Genomic DNA, 27377 nt, shown 5'->3' on the forward strand with positions numbered 1-27377 from the left:
TTTTTATCATCATCCAGACACTGTTAGTGATGAGAGTTTGGTCTGCCTTTGTAGCCCTCATAATCCCCTCTGCCATTTAAACATGCGGCGAGGAGTCCCTTTCAAACAAGACGATATCCCTCATTCTCTCTTCTGCAGGAGCGACAAAAAAGCTGCTGCAGACAGGCCGGATGAGAAGGAGCTGAAAAAGAAAGAGAAGCAGCGCCTGGAAAAGGAGAAGAGGGAGCTAAAGGAGAAACAAGAAAGGGAAAAGAAAGAGCAGAAAGAAAGGGAAAAGAAGGAAAACGAGATGAAGAAGAAATTCAAAGTGAGTGGTGTTGTTTTGACTGAGGAGGGCGCTATGGAAGTTGAACGAGCAGCCAGGGAGGGTGGGGTTATGTCTTGGCATACAAACCTGTCTGGATTCATTCCTCCCAGAGCAAGAGTTGAGCTGAGCAACATGTGCAGGCTCAAAAGGAATCTGTGTCAACATCCATTTCATTGTTGGTGATAATACTTCACTCCTGCAATATATTCTTACCATATTATAACAAAGGAACATGACTTTCTTCAGGATCCATCAGGTCCTGCTTGTGTTCAAAAACTTTTATCTAGACCAATATCTCTGACCAAAAAGAAAGAATAGTACACATTGTAGTTATGTAAGAACTGGCAATACATTCCTCTAAATAACTTCAATGAAGCCAAATAACATGCCATCCAGTATAATTAAAGCAGCTATAATAATTTTTTTTACATTACCAATGGATCACATGACTACGATGTAAATGGGGTCACTCTTAGAGATGAACCCACAGAGAATTTCTATTATTATTATAATTAAACATTATAAATTTAGCTGACACTTTTATCCAAAGCGACTTACAATTGCTATTTATGTCAGAGATCGCACGCCCCTGGAGCAACTAGGGGTTAAGTATCTTGCTCAGGGACACATTGGTGTCTCACAGTGGATTAAAACCCGGGTCTCTCACACCGAAGGAATGTGTCTTATCTAACTGTGCCGTCACCACCCCCATAATTATTTAACCAACTCTGTGGTTCCCTTCAGCTCTACAGAGCAGGCCCTCAAAGCATTCAAACATATTTTTTTTTAATGTAATGTTTTTCAGTATCTGCAGGACGAGGAAATAGATAACTGTTGGCTAGCTACTTTGTTTATGTCACTAAATATGAAGCACCTAAAGACAAAAATTTCTCACAGCTGACATTTTCACTTGTCACAGTAGTCACAGTCACACATTAATGATGGCTCGTTTCCATTAAGTGTCGCAGTAAACTATGCTAGTCAGACTGCAAGCACAATGCCAGGACCTCACTTAAGTGGAAAGCAGACATTTTATTATGTTTTTGTGTTATGTTATTATTTACACCTTTTCCTGACATGTCAATATGTCTGCCGTGAAAAGGTCTATTAAAAGGTGTATGTCATATTTATCACAGTCAATTTCAATTCAGTTCAATTCAATGTGCTTTATTGGCATGAATGTTTAGGTTAAACAATGTTGCCAAAGTGGTTTGCAGCAAAAGTTTACATTTTTAACGTAACATAACAAGAATGAATGTTATGCTGACCATTCAGTCAACAACAAAATGCAGATACAGATAGAACGTAAACTACAAAGAAGAATTAACAAGATTTAACCTCCCATGCAGCGAACACTGAGTGTAACAGTTCAATGAGTCACTCGCTCTCCCTCAGGTTGTGACACAGGGACATACACTTGTTGGCAAGATTTGTCGTATGTCCTTCTAGGATTATTGTTAATTTTGTGTTATCTTGAAGTTCTTTTAATAGATGGAATTTCTCAAAATATTGCTCTCTTATGCTTTAATATCGATCACATTTCAGGAGAAAAGTGTCTCTGTCTCCACCTCACCTGTAGCAAGTAGTGTGTGCTTGAACAATTTTTGTGTGTGTGTTTATATGTACATACTGTGTATATGTGGTTTATGCTGTTAGATCACAGGACAGGAGGATGCCATGTACCGGGCAAAAGTAACCGTAACGACCAAGGGACGTAAGAATGATCTGCCCGTCAAGAGCGGTGACAACATCAGCATCATCCGAACAACCAACTGTCCCAAAGGCAAATGGCTGGCCAGGGACAGCAGCAACAACTGTGAGTTAAAAACAAAACAAAAATAACTTGTTATTAGCAATGTGTTCACTTCAGGGGTAAAGGGGTGCATAAAGAAGGGAAGGTACATAAAGAAATGTCTATTAGTTTCATGAACTCTTTTCTCTAACCTGTTAAGACGTGAACACACTGCATTACACCTTGAGTGTGACGAAGACAATGGAAATCACACGAGGAAGCTACTATATTTTTGCACCTCCCTTATACACAAACAACTGTATAAATTCTGGGCCGCTTGGAAGCAAAAAAATGTTTGCACCGAAAAGCAACTTGATGCGCTGCAGTCATTGATTGACAACCGCTTACTTTGTGGGTGTCTTCCAGATGGGTATGTTGCAGTGGACCACGTGGAGCTGGACATCAAGGAGATGTTGGAGCTGGGGAAGAAAGCTACAAACAACCGCAACAGCAATGTTTTCGAGGCAGAGCCTATCAGCATGGGGATCAGGTATTTATTCACGTACAGACAAAACAAGCATTATGCAGCTTCTCACTCATTGTGCATTACACCGTCAAGTTAAAAGGGTGACTTACAGCCGTGTTTCTCAGGGACTCGGAGCACTATCCACCGTCAGAAGAAAGTTGTAAGTATATTCCTGTTCTTATTCATAACAACAGCATATATATTTGAGTTGATCTGCGGCATTTTGATGTTGATGTATATAGTCACAGATGATAGTGAGGAGTGGACCGTAGACGACGACGAACCTCTCTCCCCCCTCCCTGACACTGCAAATCCACTGGCTCCAATGTAAGTCCGTGAAACTATGTGGCAGTATTGTTGATTTTCAATGTATTCTACTTTTTGAGACAGAGAGATATGAGCAGCACAGCTGACAGTGATCTCTGATTAGTCACTGGTGGCAAAGCGTTATATGTTTTCTGAAGTCCAATGCTCAATGTCTTTCCTCTGCAGGGGTCACACCAGGACATTCTCAATGCCAGACATGGGTAAGAAATTCCAAACCAGTCTTCTTTATTAACACTACTTCAACTCTGTTGTATCTCCTCCATGTGTTGTTGTAGTATGTCGATACAATATACAAGAAATAAAACAAACATCCTACTTTTTTATTATCAAGGTTTTCCAGGTTGTTACAGCTAGTGTAGGGCAGGTGATTTCTAAGCCCTGTTTACATACTTAAAATGCTGATGCACAGTCGTGATTGGATGAGCAGGTTGTTTGAGTAAACAGGAAGAGATATATATATACCAAAGTTGGTTACCTGGTGACATTATGCTATAATTTATGCTGCAGGTTTGTTGTTATGAAGGTGCTTTATATGTATCTGTCTTGTTTATTTATTTTCTTAGGAAATAAAGATCTTAGTATAAACCATCAGCACAGTCGCAGTGATATCTACACAGATGGCTCCTACGTGCAGTGAGTTTACCAGTGTCATTCTTACAGTCAATCTCCAACCCCCTAACCCCTAACCCCCCCCCCCCCCCCCCCCCCCCCCCCCCCCCCCCCCCCCCCCCCCCCCCCCCCCCCCCCCCCCCCCCCCCCCCCACACACACACGTTTGTTCCTCCTCATTTAATTGACATAATATATTCCTAGCCCCTTACCCAACCTTGTAACCTGAACCCTAAAACCAAGTCTTATCCCTCTAAGCAGTGTCCTCACTGTGACACGAGTCACAGTTTTTAATGTGTATATATACTAATGCTGTATTTGTCTTTTTATCAGAACAAAAAATGAAGCACTTCAGAAGTTGTCCACATTTTTCCATTCACCCAAACCTGTGGAGCCAGCAGCCAGGTAGGCATGGTGCACATGCGGTGCACCAGTCGTATACACACATACACACACATGTTGGGACACACACAAACTCGGTTTAACTTTTTGCTTTTCCATTTTTTTTACAACAGCACTGAACCAGAGACAAGTAAGTGATGCCTGAAAATCCCACAAAAACTATACTAAAACTATAGAAATTCTGTATAGAAATATAGAATGTATTTACAATATATAAATACTATCCAATATGATATGATTTAATTTTATTTTGTATAATGGTGTTGTTGATGTTTCACATCATTAAACAAATCTGTTTTATAAAGTAAATAATAAATGCTTAATAGCAGTAGCTCGTAGTTGGTTAGATCCATTCATTCCCATTATAAAGCCTTTGAAAAGTGGATTTTGAAATTAATGCCTAAATGCTTTGTTTCCATCTCAGGTCCTGTGCTTGTGAATGAAGAATCAGTTCACCCGTATGTAAAACACACACAAAGAAAAATGCCGAACATGTTGTGCAACCTGTAGACAGACATGTTTACTTCCTTTTTGGCTGCTGAGCATGAAAAGACATTTTAATTTATTTTTGTCTGTGAGAGAAAGAGAGACAGAAAGGGGACTCTCCAACCAGGAAGTTATATTGGCTTGTGTCCTGGAAGGAGAATGAGCTGCTGATTTACTGTAATGTGCTCTTCACATTTATCGATGGGATCAGATCTGTGGTCAAAGTTTTGTCCCTGCTGGTCCATTAGGCAACGTGGCAGCACCTGAATACTTTACTCCAGTAAAGAATGGGAGGTGGGAGAGGAAAGGTTGTGTGATTTTGAAATCTTTTTTTCCACAGGCCTGAAGCGAGCTCAACACAGGAAGTAGCTTTTGATCAAACAGATATGATCATTTTACCTCCTCCTGACCTATATGCTGACCTGACCATGGAGTAATTATCATAAAACAAGGTGAGGATGAACCACCTGGACTGCCTTTTCACTACTCATCACTGTGCACTTCACATACTGACATTATGTGTTTCTGTTTGGAACAGCAGAACAAAAAGCAGCCGAGGCAGAGGAAACAGGATTTTCCCTCTGTTATTTTTCAAGCTGTGACCTGTGCCAGTCACCTAATACTGTGACGGCAACTTCATGTTCTTCATTGTGACCTTATTTACGTGGCGACTGTGTGTGTGGATCAGTATGATGATTTACAAGAGGAGCAAGATAAGTGGATTTTCTCCACAAGCGAAACACCATCTCAGCAACCAGAACTTTTTTGTGAAGCACTCTGTTAAACCAGTGAGGGACAGTTTGCCTGGTGGCTCTGAGTGACTTTGAACCTTGGACCAAGGACTGCTGATCCCAGGAAAGGACTTGCAAACTGTTTCAGACACACAGAAGCTTTCTGGGTACTGTGACCTTGGAGGTTCTTACAAGGAAAATTACATAATTTCCATGCAAATACCAGAAATATAGATTTTTCTCACACCAGGTATTTTTCCAGTTGAGACACCACCTTGAGGATCTTGGTCTACATGCAGCAGTTTCAAGGGTTGGATGAAATGAATGTCCTACACACTTGTTACCAGTTTACAGTGTTGGTAGCAAATGAATAAATAGCAATATATCTAATAAACTTCAAATGAACAAAGATTTAATCAATTTTTAGGTTTGGTCATCAGCAATAATTAAGTCTCTGTGTGGCCACCTGAACCCCACAAGGGATATATTTTCATTCATTTCATGCTCTGTCCTCTTCTACATGTGCATCTATAGGACTGATTAACATTGTTTTCATGGCCAATTCTAAATATTTACTTGATATTGGTCAGTTTTTTGTATTATTGTGCCTTTTTTGTACATGAGCATTTTTTTCTACTTTTATTTACCCTGATTATTTTGTTAAAAATCATTACAGATTATGGAAGTGCTTATGTAACTACTCATGTCATAGTATTTATATGCTGAAAGTTTTAAACACATATAATATAAAAAAGGTTTCTGCTAGTACCAGTTGCTAATGGTCTTACTTTCTCCTTCTGGAGCGACTTGTCCATAAACTTTATTTTCTTTATTTCGTTTTTATGTAGTGGCAGGTGTCACTTTTATGTGCAGCCTTTCCCTCAAGCTGATGAATAAGAAGTATTACAGAAAAAGAAAGTAGTGTGATGATCCCCTGAGGTCATTTTCATGTAAAATATTGTTGACATCTAAGGGTGCATTTTTGTTTGGAACAGTAAACTAATCCTCTGTGATGGGTGTGTATGCATGCGTCTCAATTTCCAAATTGAAAAAAGCCTTTAGGACAAAAACATTTTGCTTTTATGTGTTTGTTTATTGTTTTTCAATAAATACTCATTAAAGTGCAAATCATAACAGCAACATCATGCAGTGCATAACAAGAGAAATCCAAACCCCAATCAGACAGAGACGAGGAGAGACAAGTGAAACACACTGTCACATTCACGCACACACACACACACACACACACACACACGCTGAAACACACTCTTATACACATTCCTTCACAATAACCAGTGCGAGTGCAGACATGTCACACACAAATGACATACACTGGGGTATTTAATGTTACGGTAATCATAAGAACCCCACCACAGATAAACAGAGCGCACAGCCTTGCTGTTGAAAATACTCACTTTGGTACAACACGGAAAGTCTGTATTGATTAGGCCCTCTGGCATGTGTTTCCCAGCTCTGACAAAGATTAGAGTTTACATGACTAACATGCCACTGGTAGGTGCATACAGTTGTAATGGTACAGTACTACATCTGACAGCAAATATTGGTTATATCAGGAGCTTATAAATACAACCCATGGCCTCTGTAAGATAGTGTACTTCACTGATCAGTATGTTACATTGTCAAGAGCAGAATCAGGAACAAATGCATAATGGATCAGACCAGATTTGATCGTGATGTGACCTCACAATACAGAGGACAAGTCATTTAAGACAGCAATAGAGTGTAATACAGAGGGTTGACTGAACAACATGGATTAGTGTTTATAAAGCTGTGTGTGAGCAGTTGCATGTGTCTTGCAGCAGGGAGCAGAGGGTCTCCCTGACATCAAAGTATATTCAGTGGAAAGGCAACCCCTCACAGGACATAAAAACACCATACATGTAATAAAGGGTGTCAGCAGAGTAACAAAGACTGTCAAGAAATTGACCAAAAGCCTTCACAATGCTCTTATAAGGCAAACATTAGTGACCCCATTTCAAACACGATGCAACAAACTAGAACCTCAGTCTACATCAAATTATTGTAGGTCCAACAAAGTACTCAGTCAACAACATTGCAACTGGTTGAAGAGTCATAGTCTAGACTGATGTGTGTGAACCTTCAACGTTACCAAATTCTCCTCCTTATAATCAAATATTAGGTAATCACTCTTATGTTATACTAACTCTATAAAACATTTTATTTAATTTAGTTTTATCACAAACCCCTGCCTCTTTGCCCTTCTGCCAATCATTTGCCCCAAGTGAAGATAACAATGATGATTAAAATATAATAATAATTACATATAATCACAGAATATTAAAAATATTAATTATTGGCCATTTTGGGGTTTCCTATTTGTGACACCAGTCTAAAGTAAAGTCTGTACCGCCCCTCCAACCTCTGTGTTTTACTGAACAGCAGAAAGGCAACAGTTCTTTGCTCTCCATCAAAACAACACTGCTCTAAAACCGAGAGAACAAAGCCAGACAGAAAGATAGATGAGAGGCTTCATCTGAGCAGCGGCACCTTCCACTTTACATTCAGTCAGAAGAGATTTTGAAAAAATATTGTATGACAACATTGATACACAATGCCTGGTACGATCTGACAAGACAATGCATTAAACATTTGTATAAGAAATAACACAGTGGCATTCATCAAAACGTAGGACAGAAACAACAGGTACAGTAAATCCGCAAACTCCTGGCGTCTGTTTTAAAGTGCAGACTGAACAGACAACTACTAAACAGAGGAGACCCACACAGCTACAAAAACACCAAAGCATCATGTTTTGACCCTCGTCACTTTGTTCACCGATTCACACTTTCTACAAATCTCACAAATCTCTGCAGAAATCCTCATGCACACACTCTCTCCATAAATATATGCACAGAATGACTGTGTTGCATTCTTTAAGGCATCTGGAGAAAGGTTTCTGTGGCTTACACTGTCCTGCAGCAGATACACACCATCTCACTGCCTCTTTTACTCCTCCTGGATTATCATCATCCCCTCATTTTTATCCACCTACAGGATGGACACAGGGCTAATTAAGTTTATCAGTGCCATATTGAAAATTGACAAAGATTTGCTTTTTTTAAAATGACTGAATGAATCTGTACATGCATGGGTGAGCAGCATATTAACAACTGCTCAGATTTTTAACGACTAGACTGAAGTGTCAACGAGCCTGTGTATGCGTGTTGCATATTTGCGACAGTTACTGAATGCGCAATAGAGAAAAGTACAATAAGCACAGTATCTTTGAAATACATCCATTGCTGTGCAAAAAAAGTCAGATAATATTGTGGCTGTGAAAACCCACGGGAGGTGGTGTGTTTCTGCGCTTCAACACTAAATGAAGGACACAGTCAGTACCGTGCAATACCGATTATTATGGTCCTACTATCCTGCCGTCTCCCTAGGTTCATTAAATTTCTACAATCTACTTAAAATCAGGATAAAGCTCTCGATGCTGTGCTAGAATAAAATAACTACAGTGCCGAAAAACAATCTCTCAAAAATAAATATGGATCTGATATCTAAATAATAATCTTCTTTCTGGTCTATAAAGTCTGTTATTTGGTATACCTTTATTTACCTTTTCAGCTACATCATCTGATTGTATATAAATATAATATAAATGAATAACAAAAGCTGTTTCTTTACAAACTATATACTGTAAAACCTGAAATAAAATCTTACATGTTAATGTTCCCTCAGACACAGATTTAATGTCAGTTTTAACAACCAGTGCCTTAATCAAAATATACGACAAGTAGCTAAACTGACCTCTGATCAGTGACTGGGGAAAATGCAGCAGGATTTCCCACCGTTAAGTGTTATGGTGGGTGATGACATTTCAGCAGTTGATAAGGGTATTTGTGGGAGGAGTGGTAGAGAACTTGACCTTTGCTGACTCCCATGTGAATTGTGACCTCTCTTTTACTGGGCCTCTGCTAGTTCACAGATTCCAGTCCCAGGATCAGTTTTCACAAACTGTGGCCAGATGTCTAAACTTCAAGACTCTGACCCAAGGACTCTGTCAAAATAAGAAAAAAGAAGCTATCTATCTGCCTTTCTGAGAAAGGCTTCCTCTCTATGTCTCCTTAATCTGAGGTGACAGGCTTTGCTTTTCACATTTCCATTAACCCATCCAGTATAATTCAACCGGAACAGAGATGGAGAGGAGACAGAAAGAGGAAGTCACTCTGAACACCTACACTCCCTACATCCCGGATCAGGCTGGCTTAAAAAACAGGTTACAGCGAGGTTTGGAGTTGACAGGTCTCAGCGTGCCAGCGTGGTGATCAAACTGGCACACATTTCAAAGAAGTCCATGGTGTGTGATCCCTGACGTGGCGTGAGTAGAGGGGAGCTACCGGACAGCGACCCAGGGAGAGAGGAGCTGAGCTGGGGCAGATCAATCGCTGGGCTTGCAGAGTCGATGCTCAGTCTGGGTCTGAGGAGACCGGCCGATGAACCTGACCTCTGAGGAGTGGACGACCCCGATTTAAAGCCCATTGCTTCAATGATGTCATCTGAGGGGTCAGATTAGCAGAGGATAGTAACATCAGCATTGAACAGAGGAGTAGTTTATTAGGTTAATATTCATCCATCTTCAACCTCTTATCCTCTGTACAGGGTCGAGATGGGGCTGGAGCCAATGCCAGCTGACGTCGGCAAAAGGCGGGTACACCCTGGACAGGTCACCAGTGTTAGGTTAGGTTAATATGTTTTAATTTCATAATTATACTATTATGGTAAAAATTATTGTGCCACCACCAAAATGCACTTTTATTTTGCATGTGCAATTCCAACAAATTACTGTTATGTTAATATGAAGGCAAGTACATCAACGGCTAAAATTCCAAGTTTAATTCACAGGCAGTTTTAGAGTTAGAAGAAGGTCATGGGTGCCACCTGTACTCCTATATAACACTGAATCTGTGTTACTGATTGACTACTGACTATTAGGAAACATCATGCTTTTAGTGAACTTTTAAAATTGAATGCTTCATTTTTTTTTAAATATTATGCACTACCCCAAAATCCCAAATTGCCCATGAAATAACAAATAGTAATCCAACATTATAAACTTTAAACAGCAGGCGACAGCAATGCAGTGTTTCCTCCAGGTTGACTGCTTTGGAGGGGGGGGGGGGGGGCACTGAGGGGCTTCGTGTGTGTGTGTGTGTGTTCCACAAAGTGGAATGAAGCAGAGCAGGTGATGGGTGAACTACTTGACTCAAGTCGTTAGGTTACATAACGCTGAAATTCAACCGTGGAAGAAAAATATAGACGATATAATGTTAGAAGATGCAGACACAGTGGATATTTTACAAGCACAGACCAGGGAAAATAACATTAAATTAGTAAGTATAAATGATATGTCATTTAAGCTATGAGGAGAGGAAAGGTTCACTAGCTGCTAGGCCAATTTATGCGTGGTAAAATGCCATAGGCTTAAGAGAATAATGGTGACTATCAAGTTTGGGGCTGAAACGATTCATAGATTACTAAAAAGCATTGACGCATATTCTTTGCATCGATGCTTCGTTTAATCCATATAACTATATAGCACACTGTTTCACATGAACATTTATTACTGTCGCAGGCTGCACAACGCTGTGATCAAGTGAACATGACGTGATTATGATGGAGCTGTTTGCAAAATGGAGGAAGAGAGAGAAAATAGCGAGGGATGAAGAAGAAAGTGTTCAAAGTATGGGATTATTTCAAGCAAAAGAAAACAACAACTCTGTAATTTGACAGTCTGTGCACCGTAAAACTAAACTTATGTAGCCTGCCGCAACAGAACGACGGCACCTGATCAGAAAGCACCCAGTCTATCATCAAATCCACGGAGGACCACAGACAAGGTAACAGTAACAGCAACTTTACCATTTAACTGAGATCATGATTGATTGTTGAGTTGAAGGCTAGCAAAAGTAAGCCCCAATCCTGCATACACGTGGGGCTGAGAGGGAGTTTGGTCTTTAAGGGACGGACGAGAGCCACCGCTGTAAAGAAAGGTCTGCGCTGGATTTATAACACAAAACATACAAATTGAACTGCTGAGTTCTGGCACTGCTAATGCATTTGCATCACCAGCTTTGCATCTGCGGTAAGGTACAGCCATATAATGTATAATAAAACAAAGTAGAAAAGAAACTTGTTTTTCAGTGTTGTATATATTACACATCAGAAATGTTCTGAAATCAGTTTTGTCTATCACTAACCGTCGATGCTCTTGAAGTCGAGGAGATAGGATCTGTTGTCCACCTGGTATAGCTGCAGGCTCATTTTCACCAGGTTTCCTGTCACTGGATTCTTCCTCCGTACCCGCAGATGGTATGGGTTCACCACCTACACAAAAAAACAGACTATCTAGTTCGAATGCAGACCTATGTGTATAATGTGTGTATGTGCATGTGTAAAACATATATTATTACCTTCCAGTCAAAGCTGAGTTGTCTCATAGCCCTGTACACTTCAGCCATGATGTCATAGGGTCTGCTCTGACTCCTGATCCCGAGGTGCCACTTGGCCTTCTTCACTGCCAGAGGTTTGGGCCGGGTGGTGTTGAGAGCATCCAGAGGGCAACGAGACTTGGGGCTGTCAGCAAGGAGCGGAGGCATCCTCTCTGGGTGGGGTTTGACCCCGGGGGGTAGCGGCATGCCCTCTTCTATGAAGGAGCCCTGTGGAGGACTGGAGGCCAAGTAGAACTCGCTGGCCTGGGTCATAATGCGCCGGTTGTCTATTATAAGGTGATAGGCCACTGCTAGCTGATCCTGCACAGACAGAGGGAGGATGGAAAGTTAACTGAGGACTAAGGAGATAATTCACTGAAACTAAAGATGACCTTTAGATTACAACTCTAATGTTAGTCTATTAGCTATTGTGGGTAGAATGAGTCAAAGCAAGGAGATCTCTCAAGAACAGTACACCCTGCCATCTCTCTCTAAGTTGATCCAAAGTCATGTGCAGCCACTGATTCTCTCCTATTTAACTTCATATGGAGAAACAACAGAGTATGTTAAAAGTAAACCATGCATTAGAAGCAACTCTGAAGGTCACTTTAATGCATTTTCTAACAATCAATCAGATTTTCAAGTTTGTCCTAAGATGTCTGAGATGTCATAAGATGCCTCTGTTATGGAAACTTTTCCAGAGATCTTAGTAGAGAAAAAGTTTGGTCAGACCTTAACAAATTACTCATTCCAGTAAAAGTTCACATGAAAATATTACATAGATACTATCTCTGTAGTAAACTACTACATACATTTAACGTAGACATTTCTCCAGAATGTTCTTTCTGTAAAACAGAAACCGAATTCACTTATTCCATGCATTAACTTATTCTGAAGAGTTCTGGTTTGAAGTTGCCCTATTGCTTTATCTATGTTTAGATTTACACCAACATTAGAAGACATGGTCTTGTCTCTGAATTTTAATACAGGCTCACAATCTCCAAACAATGCTCTGAAGCTCGTCCGTCTTGTCCGCAAGATCACATCCATAAGGCCAGACTGCTTCAAACACATCTGTTTTTTTTTTAAAAAAAGCTGTCAAATAATTGGAAAAATACGTTGTTATAAGGATAAATAAGGTATATAGTATATTTGTAAGTTTATATCTCCCATAAATGTTTGTGTTTTTTATGTTTGAAGTACAAGCTGTGAAAATTATAATTTTTCAATTGATAAGCTGATATATATATCTGTGCAATGTATTGTAATAGTTGAAATAAACAAACAAAAAACAACTAAAGAGCCTCCAACTTTATCAACAAACTCTACTCAAACAATGTCACGTGAAAAATGATCTTCTGGGAAGATTATGACGCCAAAGATGTCCCCGGAAATATATAAAAACATACATATTGGACATACATAATCAGGTGGGGTATAAACAGTCACATTATAGTCACAAAATACTAATTGATTGCGTACCTGTGGATCTCCGCTGTAAAGACTGGACACAACCTCGGACTCAGTGCATTCAAACTTCTCACACACTTCCCTGACGGCCTCCTCATCCAGGACTGTGGTATCATATGAGGGGTCCTCTGGGAACAGGTAGCCTGGCAGGTCCTGCTTAAACCATTCATGTTCCCTGACAGAGGAGAGTAATCAGTCAACTCAAACTACTTTAACAGAATAAAACCAAATCTAATGGGGATTTATGTTGGTGATTATTCTCAAAATGTATAGTATATAACATTTAAACCTGCATGAAGTCACTGAACTGTTGTCAAACACAGTTGTGTGTTTGTGTAATGACACTTCATCTGGGGAATCTTTAAAGTTAACGGGGTAGCAATAAAATGGAGGATACACACTGCTGTATGTATGTTAACTTCAGATTTCCTCCCACAACTTTAACCAGTCCTACTTCTATCTGATTTTGTTCAAAGCAATCATCTAACAGTGTTGATGACTTGTAGGCAATGGCGTATTGAGGGCAGTGCATGAAGCTGAAAAATGTTACTCTTTCAGACTGCAATCCTCAGCACAGCACAGTGCCTGAAACCAGTGCAACACTTCACAATGGGAAGGAAGAAAAAGAAAAGAACAATAAGAATTGAAGGAGGCCTCTGTCAGGGACACCCGTGCAGGGTGAGTACCTGATATCTTTGATGGTGGCTCTCTTCAGAGGGTCCACCTGCAGCATGAGCATGAGCAGAGAGGCCACAGATCGAGTCAGGTACTCTGGGATGTAGAAGACGCCTCCTCTGATCTTCTTAAACAGCGTGGGGACGTGCTCATCATCAAAGGGCAGAGTGCCGCACAGCAGAGCGTACAGGATCACGCCACAGCTCCAGATGTCCACCTCTGGACCTGCATACAGCCTGACAGAGTGATGAGATGTGACACGTAACAAACAAAACGATCCATGTCACTCTTGTAGGTCCTCTGGAAAAGCAGCGGTCTTTTAACCACCATTACATAGCTTTGATATATAAATGTTTAATTGTTTATAACAACGTAATTGTAAATGTTATGTAATATAATTGTATGAAGATATTAGGTAACTTTTTATGGCCCTATGTCTTTATTGATATGTTTGGCAACAACTATAACTTCCCCAATGAAGCATCCACAGCTGGTGTTTATATAATTAATGGAAGCTTCAGAACACAATTTAACTAGGTAGTTTGTTTATATACTGCGTTTAAACGTTTAATAGGAGGTGCTAAAATTAAGTGTTACTCAAAAACACACACACAAATCTAATATAAATGCCTTCCTATGTAGGGATAAATTCTTTTCATGATGTGGTGATTATTAAGACTAAGTCCAGTTTTTTTGTTTAGCTCAAGTGAAGAAAGACTTTTTATTTTTATGTACGGGTATGTTACACATAGTGTGAATCTATGAAACTCAAGGTACCCTCTGGAGTTTCTAACCTCTTTCTGACATTTTTTTATTACATATGGGTTCCTGTTTTGTTCGAATGCGCTTGAGGACACACATGCACGCAGGCAGGTGATGCGAAACACATTCCTTCTAATGACTGCACATTATTCCACTGATCTACAGGTGGCGGCAATGTACAGGAACACAGCAATGTGCCAGCAAAGGCGGTGAAGAAGACTTCAAGCTAAAAACATGAATGTACCATAAAACTTCAATTAAGTCCCAAAGAGTCCCAAATAGCCATCTACCCTTTTTACTGGCCTGACGTGGGAACACATTTTGACTAATAAACGCAGGTCTCCATTAGACGCCTGGTCTGGTTTTTATAGAAGTTCTTGATATATAAAACCTCTTAAACCCATACAAATATTCATGTTCAAACGTATGATCAATATGAACATGCTACACATTGTTAGATAGGTTAGACTCTCAACAATTCAATCGTTCAGTTCATTTAACAGAAACAAGAGCCAAAGTCAAATTCATAATGATTTACCGGTGTAACCCCCATGGTACAAGAGAAAAAAGTGCCGACTCCCATTACCTTTGAAGCCTCTTTAAGTTCGCTCATTAAGTCCGCTTGTTAAGTCCGAATGTGTCTGTTCCTTGATTATTTATATTCCTTCAGTCTGTAAAGCACCACCGATCAAAAGAATCAAAACAGCTTTTCATAAAATTGAATCCAAGTTGTGAATCCTGTCATGTGAAGTCCATTGCTCTCTGTCTGTTAAATTCTGCCACACTCTCATCCTGCACCGTGTTGTTGGGTATGTTTGTTTTTGTTACATTGCTGCCTACAAAATAAAAGTGCATAAGCCGTCTGTCGGAGCTAGATCAAACAAATTAAGTGTATTTGATATTATTTGCTATAATATTTTTTTACAAGTAATATTCATACTTTTTAAAATAAATAAACTGTTTTCATAGTAGTTTCAGTTTTGTGCAAAAGGAATTAAAGGCCTGTCCCATATGGACGCCTGTACCAAATTTAAGCAGGGTCTATTCAGTGATTTTAGCAAATAAAAGCCTGTTTTACAGTAAACAATGCAAGATTTTAAAAATTTGACTTTGCAAAAGTTTTGAGGAAGGCCCTATAAATTATAGTAATCAAATAATTATCCTCTACACATAAATAATTGTGATTATCATTGTAGAATTAGCATATATGTGATCACACACACATAAACACACACCTTCCTGAGATGACCTCTGGAGCTGCATAGTTGGGTGAGCCACAGCTCGTCCGTAGGAACTCCCCATCTGACATCATGTTTGACAGTCCTGTTGCCCAAACACAAGACATATTAACACCCTTTGGTTTTTACTCTGTAACACAGACTAATGAAACAATCCTCTATTGTCATGTTATTGCTGTTGATCCTTTGATACACAGGTTAAATTGAGCAAGGCCCTGCACACCGAGGGTGAGGAGTATACACTGTGGACAACACTGATATCTTTATCCTTCTTTACCCTCCAACACCCTAAGCTCTGAACACAAAGCTCATCTAATTGGATGAGCCTCTCTCTGCCTGCCAGGGCCTCAGCCAAACGTTAAACACCAGACGCTCTGCGATGTGCTGACCTTCCCTTTATCTTTTATCCCTGTTCCCTTAATACTCTCTCTCACTGCTCACCGGTGTCTGTTGCTCTCAGCCAAAACACTTCTCCTGCTGTACACCCCTGCCGCACCCCAACGATTCCTTCCCTATCAGGTGACACTGGGCCTCAAGGCTTCCTGCCAGACATGATATGAGACCTGGCCGTTGCTAGGGGACCTTTCACCACCCCACACACCCTGCTGCACACAAGGGCTTTAATGCGTTTTTGGAAATATTTCTCTCGCTCATGGTCGTTTTGCATCAGGCATAGTCTTATAACAAATCAGCTAGAACAATTATATCACAGCAGAGATAGTGTTCAGTGAGAAATTCATTCTCATTTAATAATGAGGTAAACGGGCGCATGATGGTGATTTCACACTTTTCTAAAAATGTAGAATTAAGTGTAGAATTAGGCTTTGTCCTACAACTCTGCAACAAACTTTCACGTAACTCTAATTAAACAGTTCAATTACTTGATAATTCCACTTGGCTCTGCCATAAACTCTGCCTCTTTGTTTTTCTATTCCTCCCAAGAAAATTCTGTTATGCTTTCTCTCCTCTGAAATTCACTAATAATTCATCAGCCAAGCCAATCCCTCTGCCACTCCCTCTAACTGTAACTCTGTTCTTTGGGGATCCTACCGAAGTCGGCTATCTTGGCGTTCTTGCTGGCATCCAGCAGGACATTCTCAGGTTTGAGGTCTCTGTGGACCACCATGTGCCTGTGGCAGTAGTCTACAGCTGAGATAATCTGCTGGAAAAGACGGCGAGCTTCTGTGTCCTCCACCTGGAAGACACAACATGAACGGATATGATTGGACTGTGGCTTTGTCTAACTGTATGAACGAGAGACAGTGTTACAGAACAAGCTCACAAGCAAAACTTTAGCACATGTGTGTAAAGAACAATGAAGGTCATGTGGTGTCTTGTTTAGAACAAATATATCATGTTCGGGGTTGGTCATGGGGTTGCTATGGCTCAGGGCCAAGATAAAGTTCAAGTAGGATTGTTCTATTAAAAATAAAAAGAGTCCCCAGAAGAGGTTGTCTCTACATAGCTGTCAGTATCTGTCTTGAACATGTGTGTGTGTTTGTGTTGAATACCACACTTCACTACATCCTTTAAATCTCAAAAAACTACAAGTGAACATTTAAACATGATTAAACACTAAAATACCTATAAACATCTCTGTTAGAATGGTGGAGCAGTGGTGGGAACACTGTCAAACAAAATTTCATGACTCAAACTATAAATCATATCATTTTGTACAGTGCTTTGACTGCCAAAACAATACATAATAAGTAAATATTTTGGTGCAAAATATATGTAAGTGATGGGGATAGTTGCAGTTTAACAAATGTCTGACAGTAATTTTAATTTCTCTACAGAGGAAGAATACATTCAGAAAGTAAAAAAAATTGTTCATGCAACTTATCTCAAATAAAATAATTTACAAAGTAACATAAAACAATAGTAGCATGTAGCAGACTGTTTGACTGCTAAAGAAAGAAGTCTTACTTCGCTGCCATGTATTCAATTAAAAAAAGAATCCATTAATAGAAAGTTGTAATCCAGACTACACGCTTCCTCAGCCACTGCTTCGCAACGGCATTACTGTTAATCCAATTTGAGCAGTGGTTACTAGTGAACTAACAATTTCTGATGATGCACAGACCACTGGAACCCAGTGGGTGTGTACTCAAATCTACCAGACAATTAATGGCAGACGAAATGTCTTACCCGTCCATGTTTGCAGATGTAGTCAAACAGCTCACCTCCAGACACATACTCCATGACCATGAAGAAATCTGTGGGTGTACTTATCACCTGGTACCTAAAACAAAAACATACATTTGTATTGACATGAAGTTAGCTAATACACAGAATTGTGAGGCTAAGCTGTGATGAATGGCTGCTGAGTGTAGGCATTATTTTTATAAAGGTCAGGTATATTAAATTAAATATATGCAGCCCCAATCTCATGAATGGTTGGTTCCTGGAGATACTACACTTCATCACAATCTACTTAATTTCTGTTGAACCGGGTGTAGCACAACATGCCGGCACCATACGAGAAATAAACACAAACCAAATCACAATGTCATTATTTTTCTATTTTTTCCCCCCGGGACATTTTAATACCTATTTTTTTTCATATATTCAATTTGTTTCATATTGTGTTGGTTTTACAAACAGATCCAATATGTCACACAGAGTCTGCTTTGCTGAGTTCAGCGTCCACACTTGAAGCTGTCTGTAACAAATAAAATATAATTGTGTGTGTGGGTGAATATGTCTGTGACAGAGTGTTTCACAGCGCTCCAGCTCAGGACCTGAGAGCTCACATATCTACCATAGCTTACAGTGTGACAGTGGACTAACCCCAAACCTGGCCTAAAAATAATACAGAGATTGTTGCGAGAGAAAAAGAGACATGGACTAACAAGGACGAAAGGGCTGGGGAGACAGAAGGAAAGCAAAAGACAGTAGCCAAGACAAAATACAGCAACTTCATATCATCTTAATTGAAGATTTGTACTGACCAGAACAGATTTCTTTATCTAGTTCCAGGCCTGTGTGTGTGTGTGTGTGTGTGTGTGTGTGTGTGTGTGTGTGTGTGTGTATTGGTATGTTTGTGTGTTCTACTTCCTGGCATGGTACTGTGGGCATGGTCTGTACAGGACAGCTGAAGTAAACAAATAGGAACAAGCAAAGCATGCCGGAATACAGCATAGCAAAAGGACAACATTACAACAACTACATAATCTCTCTAGGTCGTCTGTCTGCACAGAGAGTCACAGAGAATATGATACAGGATGTGTCGTCTTTCTCCACTTACAGCTTGATAATGTGTGGGTGTCTGAATAGTTTGAGATTCTGGATCTCGCGCTTGATCTTCCCAACGACATCGAGACTGCGGATCTTCTGTCTGTTTAGGATCTTCACAGCCACTTTATGGCCTGTCAACTGATGCTCGCCAACTGAAAACAAAATAATACAGATATGAAGCAGATAGCCTGATACAGCACACAGATGGTTAAACCTCACAGGGGATCATACACAGACGGTTAGGCACAAGATATATGGATGCCCACAGTGAGGTTGAGGTACCAATGAGTTAAGGTTTGATTTGGATATCTGTTGTATAGCAAGCTTCAACATAACAGTAAATTATGATCATTTTGTGTATATATATATTTTAATAAAGTTTTTGGCTTACTGTAGCCCTTACTTGAGGCATTTGCATTTGTTCAGGTTTAGGGTGTTCAGCTATCTGCCTGCATGAGGCTCTGAAGCCATGTTGTTACTGTAGCTGCCAACCCCTACTCACAGCTTGACTACAAACATCACTTATGACAAATGGTGGATGAAGTGCTCTAACTCCCACATAGGCATTCCCCGAACACAAACAACCATTATTAGCAAACCATTATCAATAGCAACATTTGATTTAATTCTGTATTAAAACGCTATGATTTCAGACTGCATGGATTCTACTGCTTGCTATGATGACTACAAAGATTTCCCTCATACAGAATTGAAATATGCAGCTAGCCATGACTTCAGGGGGGTTTACCACCTGCTAAGCTAACACATCCCATAAACTGCGCACTCAAGAAACAGACGGGGTGAGCGCGGAGTAAAAGCTCACAAGGTCATGCAGAGTGCTCGAAAACAAGCTAGTAGGAATACTGAAATAACATCCCGTGATAGGCCTCTTCAGTGAAACTTTGCGCCTATAAATGATTTTCCCGACTTAGTAATCACTTACCATGCTTGCCATGATAACATACTGGACTAACGTTAACTACGCTGTTTGTAAACATGTTGTCAGGGAACAGTAGTTACGCTCACGCTATCGAGCAAGCTGTAACGTTACCGTTAAGCTTCACACAGACGTCCTTTATCGCAAGACGGGGCAAAGAAGCCTACCACGACATTAACGTAACATTGTTTAATGTTACACGATAATAATGTGAGCACGAGTGTGCATCTCCTTGTAGCTGTTGTCCCACCGGTAATTACACCTGTCATAGCTGAAGACAGTAACGTTAGCGACACACAGGGGACTTCGATGAAAGAATTTGACTTTCAAGCGAACAGATTCTCAGACCGCCTTTACGCTTTAAATCCTTTCTGTCGCAGCCGTTACACCACCCAGCTACGCAAACTGCTCACCGCTAAGTTCAACACTGTCCGTTGAGGGAGAGGAACGGCGACAAACGTTACTTCACGTTACTCCAGCTGAAACGTGCAAACGTACACAATAATGTCGGCATGACACAAAAACATGACTTAACTCTTCACTTTCCCGAATGTCCCCACTCCGAGCGTGTCGCCGAGGATGTAATGGCCGATTTTTACCCTGCCTTCGTGTTTCTGTTGTTGCCGCTCTGCCATCTTCTCCGTGACCGACGGCTGGGATCGCTTGGTGTGGTGGGTGTGCTGCCTGGTAGCCGGTGGGGCGCGCGGATGGGCGGGGCCCTTCACTTCTCTCTCACTGCGAGGAAGAGGAGAGCAACGGAGCCCGATAAACGCACACTGTCAGGTTCACGGTGAAATCTGTAGCAGATAAACGTAATTGCTTTCCTGGAGGCAAGCTGACATCTGTCGCAATTGCCTGTACGGCATTACCGGGATTATCCCCCCCAAGAGCCCAGCGGCCTCTGCCATCTCCCACCGACCCAGCGTTGTGTCCAATTTTGCACTTGTTTGTCAATTACCTGCCCTGATTAATACTGTACCTACTATAAGCCTACTAGATAAATTGGTGTAAAATGAGCATATTCCTACTAGAGATATGGTTGAGATTGTGGGATTGGCTATTATTAGCCCGCCACTATTTACACAGGCCTTTAAAGACTCGTGCCTTTGGTGTAAATCAGATTAGCTGCTGTGTGTTAAGTAAGCATATGATTCGCCCTCAGTAAGACATTTATATAAAGAAAAAAGAAAGGAGTAGCCTATCATGCTGTGAGCAACACATGCTGATATTTGGGGTATAAAAATGATAGTTCTGAAAGACATCACTCACATTTGCTAAATGCGGGATGAATGGAAGACCAATGAATGATTCAGTTTCTGTTGTGTTACTTTGTTTTGGTTATGCAAAGTAGCCTACCTAGTCGAGGCCATCGGAGCACTAACTGTTCATCCTATATTGATTGCGTCCTCCCTGAGGTCATATCACACACAGTGTAATATTTAGGTTATTTTGTTGGCCATTGTCTCTAAAGTATCAGTCCCACAAGAAACAAACGAACAGAATTTAAATGAAGTGATGAATGAGTTGCAGTTGTTCGTGTAACTAGGCTACTATTACTTGTACCACTAGATGGCAGTGTAAGATTAATTTCTAAACATCCAATATGACTGTTGGAACGGCTCCTACGTTGTGCACTATCTGCAAGCATTTGTGGAACTGGCGCTTTACCTCTTTCAAAGTTAGAAAAGAAGCACTAAATCATATGCCTTTTAATACTCGTTTCCTCAGAGTGTGTATGCTTGGCTTCACCGACTAGAGCAATCAAATTAGAATTTACACTTTTAAATGTGTATTTTTGAAATTCAAAATTTAGATTAAATAGATTAAATGGTTTGTCTACATCCTTTTTTTCTGTTCAGCAAATCCCCTTTACAAATTTCCACAGAAAAATGTCAATAATAATGATGAATTATAAACCTCTATCTACATGTTTTTTGTATGGATACTGGCACAATATATATAAAGTTTCAGTATCCTATTAATAAAATACACAAATTATATCAACGTCTTGTTTAGGATGTAATGAGAAATAAAACATTTAAATACTTACAAAGTGTATGGCCTCGTTTTTTCACTCTCGTCTGTCAACATACATCTTTCAACAAGACCTGACGAAACTACATTTACAGCATTTAAAATAATGACTAATTGCTTTAATTATTCTCGGAATGAAAAGAAGGAGCAAATACCTTCATTTCCAATAACTTGAAACTGCGAGCCACCATCGCTCTGGTGCGTCTGTCGTGCTTTGCTTAACCGCTGGGGGCGCTGCTCTCCTGTCCCGCTCCTGGTCTCCAGACCAAGAAAGTTTTCCATGCAGGGATGGAGGTGATTACCCACCGCTAGCAGAGGGAAGAGGGCTGAGCCTTGAAGCTGCTGGGGGAACTTGAAGAGCGCAGGGGGAGGAGGAGAAGAAGAAGGATTGATATAACAAGAGCGGCTGTCGATGCGCAGCGCAATTCTCACTCAGTCCAAGTCTTTGAACCAAGGGCGATAAAAGGGGAGCGGGCTTTCCATTCATTTCGTGCGCAGACAACTTTTCTTTCTTGAGTCCGCGGCGCGGGTCCGGGACCAGATAATTTCTACTCATATAGATATATTCTTTTACTTATTTTCTTGTAAAAGTGAAATACGAGACATCAACACATCTGAAACTTCACGAGACCTCCGAGGTGCGAAGTTTGTTTCCCGTTGAAGTGCATGACAAATCTTTGAAGGACTTGAAAGCCTGACAGAGTTTCTTCACCTTACGCGTGGTGTGGGATTTTAGACCTGAAACGGGGAGTTCTCAAATGCAAAAGTACATGTATGAGAAAGCGATGGCCCAAGAGACAAGGAACGGAGGAACCTCTACGTTAAACAACAACAATGGTGTTGACAACAGTAAGAAGAAACTGCTAATAGCGCTCGACATCTTCTGTCTTCTACTTGGTAAGTTTATGAATACGTTTAGGCGAAATATTCGTATCTGTTAGGCTATAAATTTAATTGTTTAGTGTTTCTTTTGGGCTCACATCAGCTGATTTAGACTAAGAGGCAGCCACTTCAGAAACTCTGGATTCACACACAAAAAAAGCATAAACAATATTTTAATTGTTGGCACTAAAGGCCTTATCGTTTTAAAAGTATGGCCTGTTATCTGTGACACGAAGGCAACTTAATCTGCAACATCCCCTTATCATCCAGTTCCAACGCAGCACCATGCCAGGGAACTAAACACTGACCACACTCACTTTTTCAGACTTTCACAATGTTAGAAAAATACACTGGAGAGCATACAATCTCACAATGCAACAACCCACTCACTACATGATATGTGTATTAGCCCAATTATAAATATATCCCAGTACATTGCTAGATTTAAATTAATAAATAAATGTTGTCATCACAGAATATATTGATCATTTCAAAGTCCACAGAGAATCACTGGGACCTAGCATTTGATGCTCCTGCCAACTTGCCTGGGGCATAAATGTTTTGAAGTGTTGCAACCTGCCCTTTAAATAGCCAGTGACACCCCTCCTGTGTGCTCAAAACCTTGTTCATCTAACCATCTAACCTCCAGAGGTGCCATTCCAGCTCCAGCTGTCCATAGGTAGAGATGTAACACGGCTGAAGTAAAAATCGTAGTGTAATTATTAAGGTATTGATGAAACTGTCACCGAAGCAGAGGCGATGTCACTGTCCAACTTGTTTGTGCTGTAGAGTTTGTGTGTTAGTCCTAACTTGTTATTCCGCTAGTGTCCCGTCCAGATTCTGTGCCCACTGTTTGTGTGTTGCTTTGATAGTTTGTTTTTCACTGTGGCCCAGTCCTTTTAGTTTCAAGCTCCAGTGGCCCCCATTTCTCTTAGCTCTGTTTTCACTCCCTCTGTCTCTCCTTTCCCTCTTTTTTAGAAAAGGATTATGGGAGTTGCGCTAAACGTCTACACATTCTCTCCCAGAACCCTGCAAATCCCTGGCCAGCCGCCCCTGATCACTCCACTTGAAATTGCTTTCTCTGTCCCTCCAGCCTTCTATCTAGCCCTCTCTCTCCCTCTCTGTCCAGAGGACTGCGTGGAATAATTGCTTAAGCATGTGTTGTGGCAGGGGAATGCCTCTCCAGTCTAACAGAGGGAGATGGAGAAGCAGAATGCGTGGCTGACCAGGCATTAGAGGAGCAGGTGGGAGCCACACCAATAGCTTTATATGGAGAAACTGAAGCATCAACAGTAGTAACAAAATATGTGACATCGCCACACAGGAACGGTATTTTATTACCCAGGATGTTACAAATGGTGCAGATTAACTCCACATTTTCTTAAGTGCTGTGTAGTAGAAGCAGATCTGCTTGACAGACACAAAGTTTTCCAGTGGGTTTATATTGGTTTGATTATTAAAGAACCTCAGACGAGAGATACACTGTTTTATCTGCACCCACATAAATGTAGATGAGCTTTGAACACATATGGAGTGAATTTCCTGCATAAACCAACTTCCTTCGCTCGCTGGTAAAAGCTCTGCAGTCATGTAAGGAGAACGCATGCACACACCCGCAGACACGCACACACACACACACACGCATGCATGTAAGCACACACACACACACACACACGCATGCATGTAAGCACACACACACACACACACACACACGCACAGATGGTCACACAGATTCTCCTTTGTCATGCTAAACACAATCTGGCTGCTGGGTGATGATTGGTTGGCCCACTTTAGTAGTTTTGGGGGGGGGGGTTAAAAGAGAGAAGAAGAAAGACCAGGAGAAGGGGGGTCCTGAATGAGGAACAAGGAATGTGGGTGTGTAGAGGGCACAGAAGAATGCCTGATCATGAATGGGCTTAGCTCTGCGTGCATATCAGAAAAAGGTAGTGTACACTACACAGCTAGTTAATGCATAAATATGTCATTACCTTTAATTAGCTCCTATCTGCCAGCTGGTGTTACACACACACCGTTCTATAAGTTGTCAGTCTGTCTGACAGGAAAACCCTCACACACAGCTAATGATTCTGTTTGCGTAAAGGCCATCTGAGGTCATCTATAATCACACATGCCAACACATGTGTACAAACTGAAAAAAAAGGTTCCCTCATTATGTTGCTTCTGCTAATCAAGCTTAATGATGCATAAACACAGCAGGACCAGAATGGGTAATGAAAAAAACTAATACACACACACACACACACAACTGCTGAGGCCAGAGTTACAGTGTACGATTTTGGCAGCTAAGCAACAAGAATCAACTGCTGATTTCACTTTGGCCTGGGTTCCACTCTTACTGAGCAGCAGAGTTGATTTAGCAACGCTATAAGCAGCACACACACACATAAACACCGTACGCTCACTATAAATACACAAACTCCACCGCAGACTGCGGAATTTCATTCTTCTGTTTTTCCCTGTCTCACATGAGCTCATGAATGTGGCTATACACTGTCCGATAGCCCACTATCATCCAGTTTAAAGAGGATGTTTATTCTGAAAACACTTTGTAAAGAGACTTGAGCTACCAGGAAACCATACCTCTAAAAGTAGCCCCACCTAAACCCAGATTAGGTTTACACAATGCAAAAGAGACTATGCATTGTATGTTTGCTTGGGCGCATACGTTACTGTCTGTCTGGGTTTGGAAGCCATTCAAAGTTTTAGCTGCTAGGGTCTTTTTGCAGAATTTAAACATGGATTGTCCAGGACTGGCTCCACTGACTTTCAGTCCTGTAAATTGATTTAAAAGCTTCACAAGGTCTGTCTTATTGTTGCTATAGTGACAAACCACTTGTGTATATCAGGCTCAAGCTTGCCTAACACCTCAAATGCTGATCTAAGTTGACTGAAAGCCTTTTTCCCATCAGCTTCTCAGATTTCATACGATCTCTTCTCATCTGTTATACACAGTATAGTCCAGTTTATGGTGACATGACGAGCAACAGACATAGAGATTGCTGTTAGCAGTGGAGGGGAGTGTAACCTTTTGGCCCTGGTGCATCAGCTTTATAACTGGCCCTGGAGCATTAACCCTATATGGCTCTGCCCAACTCCCACCTCCCCATTAGCTGCTATAGCATTACAGCAGTCAGTCACACAGCCCTCATTAAAGCTGGAGAGGTTTAACCTCTACCTCTCCAGGCCTCAGCCACTTCAATCCTGAGCCGCTCCACAAATATTTTCCAGAATTTCTCAAATTCTTCATATGGCTGCAGTGCTGCGGCCGAAGACTCTTGATGTGACATCTGGTGCAATTTTGGGAGTGAGTGAACCAGGGGGCATGACTTGTGTGTGTGTGTGTGTGTGTATGCCTAGTGGTGCTCAGGAAAGGGTGGGAAACGGAAAGGTAGTGTCGGTCGGAGGTAGGTGTGGTTGTGAAATAAAATCCTGTCCTTTTTTTTCTCCCAGCCCATTTCCCTTTTCCTTTCCTCCCTGTTCCCCCTCCACTTGAGCTCTCCTCTTCTTAACTGGTTTTGCACTAATGGAGAAAGATGGCATGTAAATGTATTCGATGGAGTGAAATACAGTAATATCTGGTTAGTGTCGTTGAAGGCGAGTGCACTGCAATATTTAGTCTGATGTTCCCCAGAAATCGCATTATCCATAGTTGCACCTCTCAGAAACTCATCTATCTAACAACCACAACAGATAAGTAGCTTTTGCCAAGTGTCAAGTAGACTGTAATCACTGTAAAACTGTAATCAAACACTGTGTGGGAGGCCATCACACACAAACCCAAACACAAGCTCCAATCCAAAGCTGCTGACCTTAATCTAAGGGCAAATATTATCAGGAGTTCTGCGTAAGTCTGTCGATTCAGGGGCAGGAGCTTACTCTGAGAGGAGTGGTGCTCTAGACTGCCAAAGAGAGGTTGGATTAATTGTGGAAAACACATGCCAGGATACTCATTTCTCCATGAAGTCTGTCATGTCAAACATAACTAATTTGGGTGTTGTAACAGTCAACAAAATAGATCACTTTCTACTAGTAGCCATTAGTATCTAACACAGGGATCTATTGAAGAGCAGTATTGAAGTTGTTTGCATTTTCAGTCCCACTGTTGATGCTCCTTGTCAGTCTATTCTTCTGCCTGTCAGATAAGGTCAAAGGTCAGGCACAAAATAGAATCATATAGGACCCAAAGTGCTCTTTCCCTGTGCTTACACACAGGCAAGGGCTCCATGCACAGAGGAGTATGTAAGATCAGCCTCAAGATTCAGGTCTGATAATAGTCGATATGTGTATGGCATTTACAGTGATTACATCACTGTATGTATGCAGTTATCTGTGGCTTCAGGGTGGGTTACGATGTGTGTTTATGTTATGGCTGCAGGACAATGCATGGTTAGAGGACTCTTCTGAAGGTGAGGAGTGCCCTCTGGTAGAAGACAATCACTGTGTTATGTAAAAAGATAAAGATCAACAGGCCATAGGGCTACTAGTCCTCTAAGAATGTATGTGATTTTAAGTGCTTTTTTTGCATA

The 27377-nt window shown here is 40.9% G+C and overlaps 3 protein-coding genes across 8 annotated transcripts in view; 2 read left to right on the forward strand and 1 right to left on the reverse strand.

The window, feature by feature from the left end:
* Nucleotides 1-286: 286 nt before the first annotated feature.
* Nucleotides 287-5716, forward strand: LOC123971515 (FYN-binding protein 1). The gene is made up of 12 exons (XM_046050395.1): nucleotides 287-307; nucleotides 1964-2123; nucleotides 2466-2589; nucleotides 2691-2725; nucleotides 2808-2892; nucleotides 3058-3092; nucleotides 3456-3525; nucleotides 3834-3905; nucleotides 4016-4032; nucleotides 4327-4360; nucleotides 4729-4840; nucleotides 4927-5716. Exons 1-11 carry the CDS (start codon nucleotides 290-292, stop codon nucleotides 4823-4825), a joined length of 747 nt encoding a protein of 248 aa, XP_045906351.1. The 5' UTR covers nucleotides 287-289; the 3' UTR covers nucleotides 4826-4840; nucleotides 4927-5716.
* Nucleotides 5717-6191: 475 nt separating this feature from the next.
* On the reverse strand, nucleotides 6192-20605 carry prkaa2 (protein kinase, AMP-activated, alpha 2 catalytic subunit). Of its 5 annotated transcripts, none has more exons than XM_046048669.1 (10): nucleotides 20450-20605; nucleotides 18988-19129; nucleotides 17889-17982; nucleotides 16791-16935; nucleotides 15738-15825; nucleotides 13752-13976; nucleotides 13078-13240; nucleotides 11578-11916; nucleotides 11365-11491; nucleotides 6192-9663 (listed from the first exon to the last, which is right to left on the reverse strand). In XM_046048669.1, the coding sequence occupies exons 1-10, from the start codon at nucleotides 20547-20549 to the stop codon at nucleotides 9413-9415; spliced, it is 1674 nt and encodes a 557-aa protein (XP_045904625.1). In that variant the 5' UTR covers nucleotides 20550-20605; the 3' UTR covers nucleotides 6192-9412. The 5 variants fall into 5 exon arrangements, with proteins under 5 accessions (XP_045904625.1, XP_045904629.1, XP_045904626.1 ...); XM_046048673.1 differs by having other exon boundaries at nucleotides 20514-20533; XM_046048670.1 differs by lacking the exon at nucleotides 20450-20605 and adding an exon at nucleotides 19921-20207.
* Nucleotides 20606-22340: 1735 nt separating this feature from the next.
* plpp3 (phospholipid phosphatase 3) overlaps nucleotides 22341-27377 on the forward strand; it is a 29916-nt gene continuing 24879 nt past the window's right edge. Inside the window, exon 1 of one of the 2 annotated variants that reach the window (XM_046048675.1) lies at nucleotides 22341-22845. In XM_046048675.1, coding sequence (XP_045904631.1) covers nucleotides 22707-22845 — 139 coding nt within the window. In that variant the 5' untranslated portion in view covers nucleotides 22341-22706. The remainder of the gene's footprint in view (nucleotides 22846-27377) is intronic. The other variant, XM_046048674.1, reaches the window with a different exon arrangement.

This window comes from Micropterus dolomieu, linkage group LG05 (assembly GCF_021292245.1).
Source record: "Micropterus dolomieu isolate WLL.071019.BEF.003 ecotype Adirondacks linkage group LG05, ASM2129224v1, whole genome shotgun sequence".
Lineage (NCBI taxonomy): Eukaryota > Metazoa > Chordata > Actinopteri > Centrarchiformes > Centrarchidae > Micropterus > Micropterus dolomieu.

Excerpts from the sequence above, each read along its gene's own strand:
- LOC123971515 (XM_046050395.1), top strand. Across the intron at positions 2,726-2,807 it reads TCCACCGTCAGAAGAAAGTT|TCACAGATGATAGTGAGGAG; the intron begins GTAAGTATATTC and ends TGATGTATATAG. Across the intron at positions 4,361-4,728 it reads AATGAAGAATCAGTTCACCC|GCCTGAAGCGAGCTCAACAC; the intron begins GTATGTAAAACA and ends TTTTTTCCACAG.
- prkaa2 (XM_046048669.1), bottom strand. The coding sequence starts at position 20,549 with ATGGCAGAGCGGCAACAACAGAAACACGAAGGCAGGGTAAAAATCGGC. Across the intron at positions 17,983-18,987 it reads CACCCACACATTATCAAGCT|GTACCAGGTGATAAGTACAC; the intron begins GTAAGTGGAGAA and ends TTTTTGTTTTAG. Across the intron at positions 9,664-11,364 it reads CGACTTCAAGAGCATCGACG|ATGACATCATTGAAGCAATG; the intron begins GTTAGTGATAGA and ends CTGACCCCTCAG.